The 17,592-nt window shown below is 42.2% G+C and overlaps 1 protein-coding gene across 1 annotated transcript in view; it reads left to right on the top strand.

The window, feature by feature from the left end:
- The window catches only part of PCSK2 (proprotein convertase subtilisin/kexin type 2), a 102,052-nt gene extending 85,453 nt beyond the window's left edge, over positions 1-16,599 (top strand). The window contains exons 9-12 of the mRNA XM_035553007.2: positions 4,324-4,539; positions 5,851-5,951; positions 8,454-8,681; positions 13,249-16,599. Of these exons, the coding sequence (XP_035408900.1) occupies positions 4,324-4,539; positions 5,851-5,951; positions 8,454-8,681; positions 13,249-13,735 (1,032 nt within the window). The 3' untranslated portion in view covers positions 13,736-16,599. The remainder of the gene's footprint in view (positions 1-4,323; positions 4,540-5,850; positions 5,952-8,453; positions 8,682-13,248) is intronic.
- Positions 16,600-17,592: the final 993 nt, after the last annotated feature.

Genomic DNA, 17,592 nt, shown 5'->3' with positions numbered 1-17,592 from the left:
TTTTGCTTATTCTCACAGGTCATTGAGTTCTTGCTCACTTTAGTGAAGCAGATCAAATTTAAATCAGAGAATAATTTTGAAAGAGAAAGAAGAAATGTTTGAGCAGGCTGATTTATTTTATTTTTAATTAAAAGTTTTTTTCTCAACATTTTCCAAGTTCCCTCCCCATTTCCCTGCTGTCTCTCTTCACCAAAACTGTATTTTTCCATTCGTTTCTCTTGGATAACAGAAGTCTATCCAGTCTCAACAGTAATTTAGGCATAGAAAATTGCTCAAGCATTATTTTTAGCCAAAGGAAGTATTAAAATTTGCACAATTAATTGGGGGTTGGTGGATGGGAGTTTAGTACTCTTCTGTGACCTAATAAAAGACTGGAGTAAATTACATAAAGCATTTTGTTAGGGTTTGACAATTACAGGGCCCAGTTCTTTGACTATCTGATATGCAACAGTCTTTTGTACTTGGGTGATAATTACTTGACCCAATTAGTTTTAGAAATCTGCTAGGAGAAACAAGTCAGCCAGTTACTGAAGTCAACAAAATATGAGATGAAAGCACGAGGAAGCCTGACTGAAACGCAGCTCCAAGTAATGGCCGTCCTCTGCATAACAGCCGAGTGTGTGGCCATGAAGAGGGAGAAGGGCATTCCTGGTCCTGCCAGAACAGCCTGTCCTCCCTCCTCACCGAACACCCGGGGGTGAGACAGACCAGCCAAGGGCCACCAGCAGCAGCCAGTTAGAGCAGGATAACCCTGCTGCCGTTCCGTCTGCACGGCACTCCGTGATCCGTGGCAGGAGTCTGTTCTGTGTTTTCATGCTTGTCCTACTTGGAAACTTAGTGCTGATCCCGATCTATGACTGAAGGATTAGGCCAAAGAGAAGGGTCTGCATCAGAAATGTGCTGTAAAGACCACGATGTTCCTTCCATCCAGCTTTAGCAACCCCAGCGGCCAGGCTCTGGAGGAAACAAATGAGAGGAGCCAAAGCAGAGGCTGTGCCGTGTTAGAGGCCCAGCTGTTACTCACACGAGTACTTGCAGCCTTGACAGGAAAGGTCAGGGAAGCTGGAGGAGATCTATTTGTCAAATACCACCAGTTTTTATCTAGAAAGTGTGATCCAGGAATCAAAACTGAGAAACACTGGCTTAGGCACTCGCCCAGCAAGCGTGACAAATGAACACAATAACAAGGGAAAAAGAATCCAAGATGTACCTCAAGTTACCTAAAATGAATTAGCCTGCAGTCCCCTGCCAGCTCATTTTTGCAAGATAGTTGAGTAAAGATGTTTTACTGGGATTATGCTCTTTAGAAGATGAGAATGGGTAATAAAGTTTCACAGAGATATTTTTTGTCGGTAGCACAGCATCCCACGAAGAACACTGGAAATAGAAAGCCTGCTGTTTCTGCGGAGAGTGCTTCTCAGTACTGTCTGTGACTTTCTGAGCATTTAGCCTTGCCCAGGATTTAGTTCTGGCTTAGTGCGAGTTGAGATGTGGGCCTCTTTTGGGCTACTCCCCAATGCACTGAGATCCATTTTCAGCTCTAAGCGTGAGTTACAGCTTCAGATGGCTCAGAAGTGTGACTGCCTGCTCTGCATTGCTTTTGGGGGAAATGAGCAAGTTTTAACAGGATTCTGGAGGAAAGATTCTCTGAAATGTATCTTATCTTGCAGTCTTCCCTCTTCTTCCTAAATCTTCCTGCAGGCTCCCTCTGGTGTTTCTACCGTACATTACTGGCAGCTTCTCCGGTCGTTTTTGGTCTAAATGTACAGCAGCCTAAGTTGAGTGACACCACTGATACTTTTGAGGTTCATTTAAGGTTGAGATACAAATAGGAGCTTTCAGCTGGCTTTAAATGTGACACATAATTGACCCCACCGAGATTTTTCTGGTTTAGACAAATACCATCCAGAGAATTGAAAATTCACTTGCCCTGAAGCCGTATATTTCTGCCTTGTACTTGGAACAATGCTTAAGAACAGGCAACAAACAGTTTGCCTGTGCAAGCTATCCAGCTACTGCGGGTCTGGCAGCGGGAAATGTAAGCAAACAAGTCCTAAGCACTATTGCAAATAATGCACTTGGACTGCCATCAGCTTACGCCAATAGCGTTTGATTGCTTCTCTTTCTGGTCCTGGCTAGGAGGGAAATGAAATTGAAATTAGAATATTAAGAGGTAAATTACTTTTTTTTTTTTCCTTTAAAAAAAAACAACAACACTAAGCCATGCTTGTGGATGTGACTGCTCTAGAAGTGATATCCTAAGATCATTCTCCCGTTACACTAATTGCATGCATAAAACCTGCCCCCGCGCAAGCCCAAATTTCAGTTCCTCTCTGGATTCTACCCGACCCCTCCAACATCTGTTTTGCCTGTTTTGTGCCATTCTGCCACCAACCCCAGCCATGGGGGGTAATGCTTTGCAGCAATTCCGACTTTTGGCAGCATGGAACAATTTGCCAGGCAGGGCCAAGTCTGCTTCCCTACGCTGAATGTGGCAGAGGCTAACTTCCAGGCACCAAACTATTTCTGTGAATTTATTGCATGAAAATGGTGTGTTTCATCTCCCTTCTTCCCTGGAAAGAAAGAGTTGTTGAAGAACGGGTCCATAACATGCCAAATGTCCTGTTCCTGGCACTTGCAGCCACCTGCTCTCTGTGCTGGGCAGCAGCCTGCCTTTTGGGGATGGACGGAAACGTGCTCCAGCTGCCCCTGAGGCTGTCCAAAAGGCACAGATGGTGGCAAGGTGCTGTGATGGGGGCTGTGGGCACGACGGCAAGCTTGTGATGTAGCCTGGGAAGCAAGTCCAGAGACCACATTTGGGCTCTGTAAGGTAACAGCAGTCAGAGCGCAAGATGGGATATATAAAAAGGGGAAAAAAAGCATAACTGTTTTCATTGTGCAGGGTGTTTTGCTTGTTTGTTTTGCTTTTTTTAATAATTTGCTGGAATTGTTTTGTTTTTATGTATTTTTGCAACAGTGTCCTCTTCCCTTAGAACACAAATGATTAATCTCAGATCTTTGTGGGAGTTCTCAGGCTGATTTCAGTAGGCTTTCTCATAGTTATCATCTTTATTATGAAAATCTCTGTCCTGAGATGTTATGTACCCCAGTGGCAGCAAACCTGCTGTGCAATTCAATAGATTATAATGCGACTCACTAACATGCTTGAAATAATGAGGTTGCTCTGTTCAGTGGGGTATGATGAAAAATAGAAGCTACTGCTGGGAGCTCAGATTTGATTTAAATTCCTTGCAGAAAAGGTTCCCTATTAAAATACCACTGCAAGTTGCTATGTTTGTGTATTCCTTAACTTCCATCTCCTGCTGGACAACGAAGAGGCCAGAAGATAATTTTTCTCATTTTCTGCCCAACTTGTGTAAACAGAATGTTAAATTGAGGCCTTGCACCCTTGTGATGCTGTTGGAAGTAAACATTGGATTACATTAGTCAAAACACAGGGAGAAAAACTGTGGCTGTGCTGGAATTGGTGGGGGCCCCGAGCCTTGCTTTCAGTGGCACTGATCTTTCTCCAGGTATTGGGGTTCTCAGGTCTCGTGCTCTTCCAGGCAGCCTCTACCTCTCTCTTAGCATGGGCTGAGGAGAAGGAGCTGCGTTGATCCCTTCCCACTTCTTTATTTGAAAATGAGGAAGAGGATACAAATGTCTTTCCTTTAACCAACAGGAAGGTCAGAGTTTTTATAGCTGCCCTTCAACTTCGGTCTCTCCCATCCATCTCTGGACTGTGCAGTGGTTTCAGTAGGCTTTCTTTCTCTAGATGATTCATATGATCTCATAACTTTATTTTCTACTCAGTGGTAGAAGCTGGTTTGCCAGAAAAACAACTCTGAGACAATGACACCTATGGAGAAAAATCTATTGAGAGGAAAAGGGTGCCAGTTTTGCAGGGCTTTTTAGCCATTGCCCAAACCTAATTGGATTTTACAAGCCCAGTGTCTGAGATGACCTATATCCCTTTTAAAAGAACACCTTCCTCGTAGCACTTAGGCCTTGACATAAGTGCTAATGAATCCATAAAATGTCTTAGCATTTGGCACAGAAGCCTTCAGGGCATCAAGAAAAACAGGAGATAAATGGAAACGCTCTGTGTGCATGAAGTTGCACAGTTGGCTGTGGCTGCCAGTTAACTAGATTTAATAACCTGTAGAAGTCCATTTTATTTCAGCTTAAGGTTGATGTATATTTTGTTTGGACCAGTTTTCTCCTTTAGAGATGCCTAGCTTCACAATTAGATGTGCTGTTCAAATTGGGTGCTGTTTCCTATTTGCAATTTAACCTAAAAGGGTCAATTTTCCCTTTTCACAGGGCCGGGGCGGGAAAGGAAGCATCTATGTCTGGGCTTCTGGAGATGGGGGCAGCTACGATGACTGTAACTGTGATGGTTATGCATCGAGCATGTGGACAATCTCCATCAATTCCGCTATAAATGACGGACGGACAGCTCTGTATGATGAAAGCTGCTCTTCAACCCTAGCCTCCACCTTTAGTAACGGGAGGAAGAGAAATCCGGAGGCTGGTGTGGTGAGTCCAGATATTATTGTCCTGTGGCTGCTGTCTTTTTGCACTCCCACGACCCATTACAACTCTGTCTGCTTTGGAGCAGCAGATGGTCCTTTGTTGAGATGGATATTTTTCTCATCTGCAGTATGTGATCGTGTCAGAGCTGTCAGCTGAGGAGATGTGGGATTAACATTGAGGACAGCAATGATCTTCCATATCTTAGAGCTTCATATCGTTGGTGCTTTCCTTTATCAGAAACCAGATTTAAAAGTTCAATTGCCCTCTTTCCAGAGGACAGTGTGATAAAAGGTCTCTGTAAAAATCTAAATGAAAAGCATTGACATCTGAAATCATCCTTAATTGTGCTGGCAGAGCAGTCACGAACCAGACTTCTGCTGCACTAGAAGCTGCACAGAGCAGACAGACATTCAGTTACCTACAAAGGAAATGTGGAGGTTCAGATTACCCTCAGAGATACAGTCTCATAGTGAGAGCAGCATGGAGAATCATGCTCAAGTCCTTTTTGGGGCCATAGTTACTACTGGAAAATAGGCAGTGTTTGAGTGTAACTGAGATTCTCTTCCACTGTACTGATCACTGCTCTTCAGCACCTCCACAGTAGCCAGGACTTAGTCCAATTCAGAGTGACAAATGGAGGGGTGGTAACTCAAGGTCAGCCCTTGCCAAAGGCAGCTATACATTTTCTGTGGCCTGTCTCAAACCCCAAAGACTTTGTCCACTGCAGCATCCTAAAGACCGGTGTGCAGTAGCAGAAGGAAAAATACTGGTTTCTGTTCTGGTATTGGCGCTGTGCTGGTGTCAGCTGAAATGATCTGTGGCACCTTTTTCATTATCACCAGAAAATTTACTTGTAAGTTTTCCCTCAGGTCTCTTGTAGGGACTAATCTGCATAGAAGGCAGCAGCCTGTTACTGGTCCTGGCTTTGGACTTGCACAAATGTTAGAAATCTCGGTGCTCTTACCAGTTCTAGTTTCCAACTTGCATGATAACCATGGGGAAACGTAAGGCCCTTGGTTAAACTGTGTTTATAGGAATTAAGCGATATCCATATAAGTTTATAAGTCCTAAGTGACAATGAACATTGTTTTCCTACATCGTAATTTATTCTTGCATTCTCACCTTCTGTAACTGTCTCTCACCACGTTTTTAAATTTATACACAAGTCTAAAGAAGAAAACAGATCCTGGGAACAAATACACAATTCATCTGAAGGACAAGGACACAAACTCCACTTTCTATGTTTTTCTGGGTCTGTAGCTGCAAGGAAAATGGCCTAGCTGGTTTCATTAATTAAGTCTAATATCATTGCAGGCTACCACAGACTTGTATGGCAACTGCACCCTGCGTCACTCAGGAACGTCTGCAGCTGCCCCTGAAGCAGCCGGAGTGTTCGCCTTGGCCCTGGAGGCTAAGTATGCCGTTAAGAAATTCCTTTTGAGCTCTAGAGAAGAGGGGGCCTGGGGTTTGTTTAACATTGTTCATCATGTAAGCTGGTTGTGGCACAGCCGCTAGAACGAGCAGCTGACAAGCTGCCTGAAACAGCAGAGACGCGGCTGGTAACTTACAGATGGAGCTACAGCCTTGCCAGAGCCATACACCAGGCGCGTACGTTCTGGCTGACTTCCCTCTGCCTGCCCGCTACATCCACAGCTTCCAGGGGTTTGTTTGAGGGACAGGTTATGTCGTTTCTCCACATGCCCAGTGGGGAATGCCCAACTTACAAAAATGTAAGAACGAACCTATGGGAGTTCATCTTGTCCCACTTGCTGTCTGCAATAACAGATGCCGAGGGGCAACAATACCAAGCAGGGATTAAGAGTGATCTTTCACCAAGCAGCTTTGGCAATCAGTTGTTTGGAGAGGGAGCAGTCAGCCTATCCCATTTTAACAGCCGCAAGCAGATTTATCCTTCTCGAATTTGTCCAATTCTTTTTCAAATTGTCTGTGTATTTGGCACCTGTATCATCCAGTGGCAATCAATTCCACAGTAATAATATTTTTTGGCAGCAGTGAGGAATGCTTCCTTTGTTGTTTCTTACCCCATTGCTGGCAATTTGCTTTTGTGCTACATAATTGCTGCATTATGTGAGAGAATAAATGTCCATTGTCTGTTTACCTTCTCCATGCTATTCATGACATTGGAGACCTCTTATTCATCATCTTTTTTAATGATGAGGAAAAGGTTTTCTTACAATAACCTACACCATCTTTTTACTTTGTGTTAAGTCGTTTTATGAAGTGAAACAACATTTGCTCAGCTATACCGCTTCAGTTGCTGTAATCTTGGCACAAACTGAACACTGTGTACATAGGTTTCTTCAGCTGTATATAGAAGAATGAGACAAGGTTTATACTGTTAGCAGAGCAATTGTGCTCAGAGAATGACTTGGACTAAGTCTCATTATTCAGGTTTTATTCACACCAAACAAACATGCCAAATGTTCAACTTTGGATGATCAATCCTTCTACTGTCAAATTTATTCAGTGGGACAGCCACAGTGTAATAAATTAATATGGCCGTAAAAATAAGTCTTCAGACTTAATGAATTTCCTGACCACTGCATGTTTAACATGGACTACAACCCTAGTATCTCAGTGATGATCACTCCTCTTCTTTTGGGCTGTCCATGAAGACCTTAATTAATCTTGCCAAACAAGCAGAAATCACAAGTAAAAATTAGACTAACTTATAGTCTGCAATTGGTTTTCTAGTCTTTGCTGAGAAGACAGAAAAGAAAAAGACGAAGAACTGTCAGTGTCTCCTCTCTCCTTCCAGCCTGACTCCATTACTCCTCTGCTGTGTTGTGCAGGGTTACCCTGGATGAGTTGCAGTGCCCTTGGCAGGGATGGCTAACAATTTCCCTCTTGCCTGCAATGTTTCCCAGCTCATGTATATCTGACTGTTTCTAAAAACTAGCTAATCTGTGAAATGGAAAGTACAGTTTTAAGACACATAGCAACTCTTAAAGGGTTTCAGTAAGAATGATGCAAGTGATCTCTGGTTTTCAGCTACCTTGTGTCACCTCAAAGAAATGAAAGTAATTGGCTATTCTGGTATACGTTCAGCATGCACACATGCTTATTAACTTGGTGCACAGAAAGCTGAAAAACTGATCCTTTGGGGTTGATGGTTTGAATCAGACACATTGTAATGTTGAAAGAGTTAATCATAAAACAACTGGAATAGCGTTAGTTATGTAGAATTAGAATGTCAGTGCTAAAGCTTCCAGAATAATAACTTGTAAGTGCCCCTCCTGTCATCATAATCACTGCAAATCTAGGAAGACAAGAGCTGATGATGAAGGATGATCATGGAATCTAGACAAACGTTACGTTACTGCCTACATCCGTGCTAGTATATCACTGGTGACAAGCCTCCATCATACCTCACAGTGCAAACCTGCACCCCCCACAGCCCATAACCCATATTCAGAGTCTGCTGAAATTAGCAAGACCTCGTCATTATAGCTTGCCACCTTCATCCATCTGATCAGAGCTTCTCTGGGTGACCCTTGGAAGGTCCATGGGAAAAGCAGGAGGAGCAGGCAAGGAAAAGAGGGCAAGATCTAAGAGGAAGGTTAGACTAAATTGTGTCGTCATCCTTTTCTTTTTGTATTATTTTCATCATCTCGTATAATATTCCTCCCATTTTATTAGCTTAAAAATCGCATGGTAGATATTTAACGTGTAGTTGAAAGCAGTTGCTGTCAGAAATGACTTTGTAATTTTGGGGAAGTGCTACACAATTAAAACCTATTCCTCTGCCCACTGAAATCATCAGAAGCTTGTTACTGATATGTATATAGATACAATTTATGTGTGACTCACAGAAGCAAATTTTACCAAAGGGCCTACTCAAACACACTGCGTTTCTTTAATATCTGTGGGAACTGTACCATGTTACTCTTCCACAGCTTGGATCTGACATGGAGAGACATGCAGCATCTGACAGTCCTCACCTCCAAAAGGAACCAGCTCCACGATGAAGTTCATCAGTGGCGCAGAAATGGCGTTGGGCTGGAATTCAACCACTTGTTTGGCTACGGTGTCCTAGATGCAGGAGCGATGGTTAAGATGGCAAAAGACTGGAAGACTGTTCCCGAGCGATTCCACTGTGTTGGGGGGTCAATACAGGAGCCTGAGTAAGTGTATGGTCTGGTATTTGTGGTTTGTCTCTTGCCAGCACTGAAGAGACCAGGCAAATATCTTGACAAAGAACAAGATAATCAGAGAAACATAATGAACATTTTATTCTAAGAAAGCTTAACATTATCAGTAGCATTCCAGATATTTCAGTAAGCTGATAAAATGAACGACATGATCTTTCAGTTCCTGGTTTGCTGGAGGAAAACTGAGCGCATAGGACAGCTGATCTTTAGTGTCACTGCGAGTGCCAGTAGTGCTAATAGCAGCATCCATTTCTCCTAAGTACTTACAGGTGTGTTTATGCCACAGTTTGTGTGAATAAACAGCCTGTGCAAGAGGGAAAACCCAAGAAGCTGGCACCATAAATTACATAAACTGCTGCCACATGAAATATCTGTCAGCCAGGTCGTATCTCCTTGTGACCTATTCCAGCAGACAGTTTTATCTGCAGAAGACTGAAACAGGTAGCAGTGATTCAGTTTCAACATTACCTCATTTAACCGTGTTTGGTTTATGTTCTTCAAATCACTAATTGCACGCTAGGTAGTCAAATTATTTTCTGATTACCTTTGTGTGCTAAAGTGAATGAGTCAACAAGTGAATTAATTAATACTAATTAACTACAACAGCTATAGTTCAATTTAGTTGTTTGAAATACTAACCTAATAATGGCCAATTTATGTCTTTAACATTTGAAATTTGACGTTTCAGTGCCATTTTTGAAAGCATCATTATTCTATTGGAAAAAGAAATCAAATCAAAATGCTGCCCTAGTAGATAGCTCAGCCAGGCAAAGACTAAGTTCGCCCCAAACCTCCAGATGGGTTTGCATTTGCAGGATCCAAGGTTCTACAGCTGAGATCTGAGTTTTAATTTACCTGGCCTACATATGCTTATAGGTAGGAAACAAATGAGAGGGTGCCGAAGCTAAATTCGAGCTATCTCTAGTTTATTCCTAATTTAAATGCAGACTGATGGTGTTTGCAAAGACAAGGCATTTCATTTATCTCGGTATGGCCCCATTTTTTGAAATGGAGATCACTCCAGAGGATGAGTTTCATTATGGAGGTTTGGCTGCATGCATTAGGCAGTGTGGTTGAGGTTTGCTGGGAACAGACTGAACCAGAGCTGGGCAATAAGTAGTACTACAGTCAGTCTGCCTTTGCTTTTTGTCCCATTTCCACTGTTGAATGGACTGTCGGATAGAAAAGGTCATGGGATGTTCCAAAGAGTTGCTTTCCCTGGGTGATGGAAGGGCATTTCCTCTGTCCCAAAGACCTGGCGCTGTCGTAAGGCCACCCTAGAGCTGTGACTGCCCCAAAAACTTGAGTTGAGCAGTACACGGGCTTTTATTGGTGTCTTTTGAGAGCAGTGCCCAGAACAACACAGACATCAGTGAGGATGAAATTTTAAAAGCATACAACAGCAGAGAAGTTATTCCAACCAAGTCAGTCTCTGCTGAAACCTCCTGATACTGCAATAAAGGCTTAGCATGAGGTCGGTATGGGTGCCCCCTATATGTGATGCATCTGTACGTTAATGGTGCTGCTATAGTATTTATGTCCACCCATGCAAATGTCTCTGACAGCAGGTAATAAACATCATGATTTGCAAATTTACATCTTTTGAACTGCACCGTAAATAAAACTGTTGAAGTTTTAATGCCTCCAGAGATATTCTGGAAATGAAAACTCCATTTCTGCCATAAACAATTGATCTATTTTTTCAGTTTGGTCTCGCTGCAGCAACATTTACTGTAAGTATTCTGTATGTATTTATATAGCTAAATATATTTGTATATATAAATGTATATTTTCCCTATATATTTGGGTAGATGAATAGTGGCACAGAGGTGTGTGCCACAGCAGCACTGTTGATTGGCAGAAGCAGGGCAGGAAATTACCTACAGCCTGGAACATGCAGAGTGCTGGAGGAATCAGTACTGAAAGTGCAGCATGTCTCTTCTGCCTGGAGAAATGCTTGTTAGCAATGGGAACTTTCCCTGAGAAGGGATTTTTGTTGGGTCAGCAAAAAGAAAAAGAAAAAAAAGGACAAATCTTATGATTGCGGCTGGCCCAAGGAAATACAAAGATGATTAAATCAGTGATAGCTCATTAGCTGTGGAACAGAGGCACTGGAGTAAGCTTCTGGAAGGCGGTTAGCTCCCCCTGCTCATCTCTGAAGCTGGGTCCTACGCTCCAAGTGAAGGCAAACACACATGGTGCAACTGGGCAGCGGTACCCCGAGGGTGGAAAACCTGTCTTCTCTTCTGCTCCTTTTGTGGCAGGCTCACCCACCCCCTCGTTCTTTTAGTTTCTTTTGGGAAATTCACCTGGCCTAGAGTAATTATTCTAGTGAAGCAGAGAGCACTGTACTCTAGTTAATAGAAAGGGGCAAATGGAGCAAGCCTTTTCTCACGTATTTCAGTGAGCTAACTTTGCACTGCAGCCCTCATAAAGATGGAGAGAAGCTGTCAGGCTGTCTGCAAAGCACATGGAGTGGTAACACTGCACGTTCTCCTATTTCTTTGATATTTTGGTGTTGATAGATAGAAAAGAGTCGCACTGTGGGGTCCTCCTTCATTCGCTGCAGGAGATACAAAGCACTTATCACAATTCTCAGAATGAAGCATTGTTTAACGACGCGCTGTCCCTTGTGTTGTCCCTTTTGTGAGATAGCTGTGAGACGATGCCAATTCAGATTGTTTTGAGGATGCTGCTTCCCATGCAGAGAAATTTCAAGCATATGGCAACTGTGAGATTACATCCTTCACCTCTGGCTGGCATATAGTGCATTTTTCTTGTGCTGCGGGACACAAAATGTATCTTGAGGGTATTGTACTGATGTGTTCAGATACTTTAGCTGTACAATATTTACGTTAAACCAGCTTCTGCAGCAGGGCATCCTTAAATTCAGAACACCACCTTTTTTTTTTTTTTCAGTTTAAGGTAAGTGTTTACATGCCTTGAGGATCTGGGCGTGAATGTCTTTTTATACTGCAAGTATTCCCAAGGAGCCTATATTCTATGAAAGGGGGGGGCTGAGACAGGCCTGAGCTAATTAGCAATGCACTGAGCAATACATGGAGCTCGCCTCAGGGAGAACAGAATTCCTGGAAATTAGGCTTGAATGAAACACTTTCACTGCTCTCTTAAGACTGCACTATTTCAGTAGCAAGGGGAAAGGTTGGATTTATACTCAAATTTCTTTTGAAAAGAAGGCATTCCACTAACACAGTCTGGCCAGTGTCCCTTAAAAGGGGACACCCTTTTAAAAAGTGACACTCTTCCTCATTTTACTGCAAAACCTAGGTCACAGAGACGCCATAAGCACCGGGAGCATTAGTAAAGTGTGACTGGAGTATTTGGAGTATGTGGGCCAGGCACCAGCATCCTCAGGGCTGCCCGGGGCCCTGAGCAGGGCTGTCTAGCGCACAGTGGCTGCTGGGCTCTGCTGCAAGAGCTGGGAAGGCGCCGGAGCAACATGCTCTCCCCCAGCATGCTCTCGCCTCTTCTGGCAGCGCTGGAGGTGTGCTGGGGCGATGCTGCTGTCTGCCCGGCATGTGGGGAGCCCAGAGCACAGGCCGGGGTAATGTCGGTCCTTTCTGTGTGGCACTCGCCCTGCTGACAGCTGCAGCTGAGACCATTCATTCAGTCCCAGCTGCGACTCCACAGAGCGGGTGGGAGGCAGCCTGATGCTCTTGCAAGGGAGCTGCCAGGCCTTGTATCCTCCATGCCTGCAGCTCGCCAGCAAAGGAGCCCAGTGCGTTGATGCTTTCCACTGGGTGACAAGTCCTTGCAAAATAAACGCTGCAGGACTGAGCCTATGTTCCATCTGTGGATCTGGTATGTTTTTTGGTACAACTCTTATGTCCACCCTCACATGGACAATGGTCCTTCACTTACCAAGTTCACTTTCCTCAGGACTGACTTAAAACAACCAGGAGATTTGTGACTCAAGGTTTGGCACTCTGGGAGCTCAGGAAACAAGTGCGACTTTTTTCCTGTGTGTTCCTGTACGGGAGCAGTTCAAGGACAGCACTCTTAATGGAAAAAAATATTTTCCAAATGAGCTGAAAGTGGGGTCCAACCTTTGTGTCTGTTTCCAAATCAGAGCAAGGATCCAGACTTGAATATGACTGCACTGAAATTCCATGCAACTGGCTCCTGCGACTCCAAAGTCATCTGCTGCCATCTTTTAGGGTGACTGACACAACCACCCGTGGCTCGTTAACCGACTATACACTTAATTGTGCAATTACCCAATATAGCAGTGATCGGTAGAGGCAGCTATTAAATATATGCTAGCATTTCTCAAATAGCAGTATATGCTTCTTAATTGTATTCCTTCTCTCACTGTGTAGGTGTACATTTCATAATGTATTTTCAAATTACAGTTTTAATACCATTTTCTAAAAAGATAATATTTTCTTTCTGGCTAAGTTTGCAGCTATTATTTCCTTACCTTTCCATCTGTGAGGCACCAAAACACATTGGTTTTAGAATAAGTCACGTCATGCTGCATATATCCTTTTCATTTGCTTAATTATCTTTTGACCTGCAGAAAGATACCACCAAGTGGCAAGCTGCTCCTCACACTTACAACTGATGCTTGTGAGGGGAAGGAAAATTTTGTCCGTTACCTTGAACACGTCCAAGCAGTTATAACTGTGAATTCAACTAGGCGAGGAGACCTCAACATCAACATGACCTCGCCAATGGGAACAAAATCCATTCTACTGAGCCGGCGTCCCAGGGATGACGACTCCAAGGTGGGTTTTGACAAATGGCCTTTCATGACCACACACACTTGGGGAGAAGACCCCAGAGGCACATGGGTCCTAGAGATTGGGTTTGTCGGCGGTGTGCCACAGCGGGGCGTGCTGAAGGAGTGGACACTGATGCTGCATGGGACCCAGAGTGCACCATATATAGACCAAATAGTAAAAGATTATCAGTCCAAACTGGCCATGTCTAAGAAGGAAGAGCTGGAAGAAGAATTAGACGAAGCAGTGGAGAGAAGCCTGAAGAGTATACTAAGCAAGAACTAGTCTGTTCTGCATGATGGTGTCTTTCATTTCCCAGATCCCCTCTATTCACCTTTCTACTATCCAAACCTCTGTGTTAGACATATTACAATGGTCGTCTCTGTAGCCAAATTATCACACTTTCTTGATTTTAAAGTCTTATATCTTGTCAATAATTATTTTAATTACCACTGAAGCAATCCTTTTTTTACTCTAAACCACAAATATATTGTCCCCCACCAAATACTATGTACAGTTTGTGACTGTAAATGATTTTTCTTTTGTGTCATACAAATAAGTAATACCTGCAAACACGTTTATGGCTTTTCCCTTCATATTTTTGTGATACATGTTGTTTGTATTAAAAAAAAAAAAGAGTGAATTTTAACATTGGCAGTTGGTGATAATGGGTGCATTAAAAAAATTATTGTGAGAGAGGGAATCACAAAGAGTTTGGTTGGCTGGAGAGGTCTTTGAATGTCTAACAGCTCCTTTTGCATCATGGACTTCAGTGGGACTTTCCCCACTGGGTTCAACCAAAGTAGCACTAGACCCTATAAAAAGAAATAATCCACAGATGAAGAAAAATTACCCATCCAATTTGCAGAAACTAATTCTTCTCAGAGCATTCTTTAGTATATACACTTACACAACATACACACTAGCACTTCAGCTGCAGAATGGTTCAACGAGCATGCAATAAGGAAGGTCAGGTGATGCTGAAGCCAGGTGACAAGAAGTGCATTGCAAACAGGGTCAGGGCATTCTAGAAGCACAAATTTCAAGTTTTTTTTCTTGTTGTTGTTGTTGTTGTTGTTTAGTTTACTTTTGGCTTTTGTTTTTAATGTTGGCGATTTAAATCAATATACCATCTCTTACAGCAGCATAAGCACATAGGGAATGAGCTGCAGGATTTCTGGCAACCTGTGTGCAAAAGTTTATCTGCTCACCTTGATACTGAAAGCTCTATTCTACAGCATAGTGGAAGATGAGACTGAGTCAGCATTTCCAATTACAGACCCCTGTTTTCTGGGGTTTACAACCTGGCTGTCAGTAAATTACTGTGGGAAAATTTGAAGTATGCAGCTTCAGTCCCAGAGCAATTTTTAATTCAGATTTCACTGAAAAAAAAAGAAAAAAAAGTTATTTTTGTGTTATACAAATATATTTAAGGCGAAAAATATGCCTACATTATTTACATGTAATGCAAAGTTGGCCTTCTTGGGAAATAAAATGTAGTGTGTTTGTGAAGATTTGTCAGTAATCATTGTTCTTTGGCGTTTGAAGAGTCAGTCCCACCTTCACTTCTCATATGTGAGTAAATTCAGTCTCTCCTGCTCATGGAGTCTGCTCTGGCTATTGCCACAAGACATAACGTTCCCTCAAGGGGGGGTGCCTCATGCTAACAACCACTACATGTTCTCAGGTGTGAGATCCCAAATTGAACCTTTGAATAATAAAGGGTCTTGATTTTGCAAATGCTTAGGCACTCACAGTAAAATCAGTGGACCTACTCAAATACTAATTTTAAGCAGGTGCTTAAGATGTTTGAGGATCCAAGATCTACTTTTTAGCAGTGACTGGTTTCAGAGTTTTATTATGTATTTTTAATATACAGAGTATTCATCTAAAGTGTTTTAATAAGAGTTTTCCTGGGTAATCAGGTGCATAGTGGTAGAAACGTATTCAGTAAGTAAATATTTATCTAACAAATCAAAAATGTAACCCAAAGGTTATATGGTGCATACATTTCATTGAAGAATGTATAATTTATTCTGTTATTTCAAGTGAATATCCATCCTTTATCCTTTCACAAGGCCTGTTCTTTCCTTTACAAATCCAAATGCAAATAAATAGCTCAACCTACTTGAAGTCTATGTGAATTGCATTAACCCAAGACAAGCAGTCTCACACCATTCACAGGTTCTTTGTTACACGCAGCAGTCCGTTAAGACAATCAAGTCACATTTGGATAAAACAGATTTCAGCAGGAGAAGAATCAGGCACTGTGTGATTTTTATTTTAGAAGTGCTCTTAGTTATTTGTTCAAACACATTATAGTGTCAGTTGCGTTCAACGTGGTGATTTAAAAATTACCCCAAGGATGAGATGGGCCTACTTCAAACCATGAACTGGAGTTTGTGAGGCATAACCCCAAACTCTGTGAAGTTAAATGGGGGGAGAGGTTTGTTGGTGGGTGTTTGGAAGCGAAGGGACTGCACTGACTTCAGTAGGTTTTCAGGGAAGGCACAGAATTCTCAGAAAGAGCACCATATACATATCAGAGGGAAGAATTTACCATATATATTTATTTATGCATACGTTTGTATGTCTAAATGCATAGAACACTCCTGTGGTATCTCTCCCCCCCCCCAATATTACATACAATATGTATATTCAGAGTATGTTACATATATTTGCTTACAAATATCTACAGAATTACATATGGTATGTAATGTCTAATACATACACACACTGTTACTTTTTGTGTTTATGTGTTCAAAGAAACAGAGAACTGGAAGCTACTGAAGGACTTCTAAAATGTGGAAAAAGTTTTGGAATCAGAAAAGTCCATGTGAAAAATCTTAAATGAATGTGTACATTCCTTTCCATTGCATTCATGTGATTTTGCAAGGCTGTTTCATCATTAAATATCTTATATAGCAACAAAATAACTAGATGGTTGTTCATATTTTCATAATGTTGACATAGTATATTAAGTGAAAGAGTACAACAATGATAAACAGAATGGTGAGTTTTGATATAAGTATATATAAAGTTAAGTGTATATACAATATAGAGATCTACTGCAAATTCTTCAGGATTTTTTCATCGGGGGATTGCTGAAAAAATATGTCCAGTTAGACTAAGTTTTTATGATATTGCTGATGGAAAATAAAGTTAATTTGTTAGTATTTATAATAAAGGGGAAAATGAAGCTCATGGTTTGAAACAGGTGAATATTGTTTAACTAACGCCCTGTGATGATGTTTTATAATCTGAGTAAAATAAAGAGCTGTTGTAAACTGGCAGGTCCGATCATCATTGCTTACCCATAGGTACATGGAAGGTAAGCTGATAAAAGTGGGCTGAATTCCTAACCCTCTGCTTTTTATACTTTTCATACTGATAAGGAAATTTGTGTCCCATGTTGGAGACTGAGAAAACAAACACGATCCTATGAAGCAGCTGATAGCAGCAGGTGAAGGGTAGCAAGGCTTTATGTTAACTCTGTGACGTGGTGGGACACAGGAGAGTACGGGTACAGGCTAGGAACAGCCTTGGGCATTACTTATGTGGTTTGACCAGGCACCAAGGGAAGATCTGCAAGTGCGTGAGGCTGTGCTGCTGCCAGACTGCTGCTCTCACTGGGGAAGGGGGTGGATGCTCAGGAGGACAGTGACATTTTTGCACTGTGTTTCATAAGCAATGGCAGTTCTGGCCCTGAGGAAACAACAGGATCTGCCACAGCAGTGTTTTTCTGTGCTGTTTGGAGCACTTTGAGCCACGAAAAAAACTGGTTTCCTTCTACCTCCCTACCTCCCACTTAGCTTTTGGATACTTTTTAAGCACACATAATCCCATAGCACAAGGTGTTTGCGGTTTTAAAATATAATTTCTTACCCTTTCTGCAGTAGTAAAAGATGGCCGGGAGGCTCCTTTTCTAGCTCTTATCATTGGAGTAGGAATGTGTCTGTGTGAACCTGTGCCTTAGCCCAGGCTTTACTGAGCAGATGCTCAGAAGTATTTCATTGTTACACGTCAGCATTTTAGTATTTGAGAAACTGTAGTTCAAGCAGTGGTTAATCCATGTATCAGGAGCTTTAACAGCCCTGCCAGCACTGTCATTGCAAACAATGTGTACTAGTGTTTTTCTATAT

Source organism: Cygnus atratus, chromosome 3 (assembly GCF_013377495.2).
Source record: "Cygnus atratus isolate AKBS03 ecotype Queensland, Australia chromosome 3, CAtr_DNAZoo_HiC_assembly, whole genome shotgun sequence".
NCBI lineage: Eukaryota > Metazoa > Chordata > Aves > Anseriformes > Anatidae > Cygnus > Cygnus atratus.
Note: the sequence above shows the minus strand (reverse complement) of the source record. Positions and strands in the feature narration are given on the sequence as shown.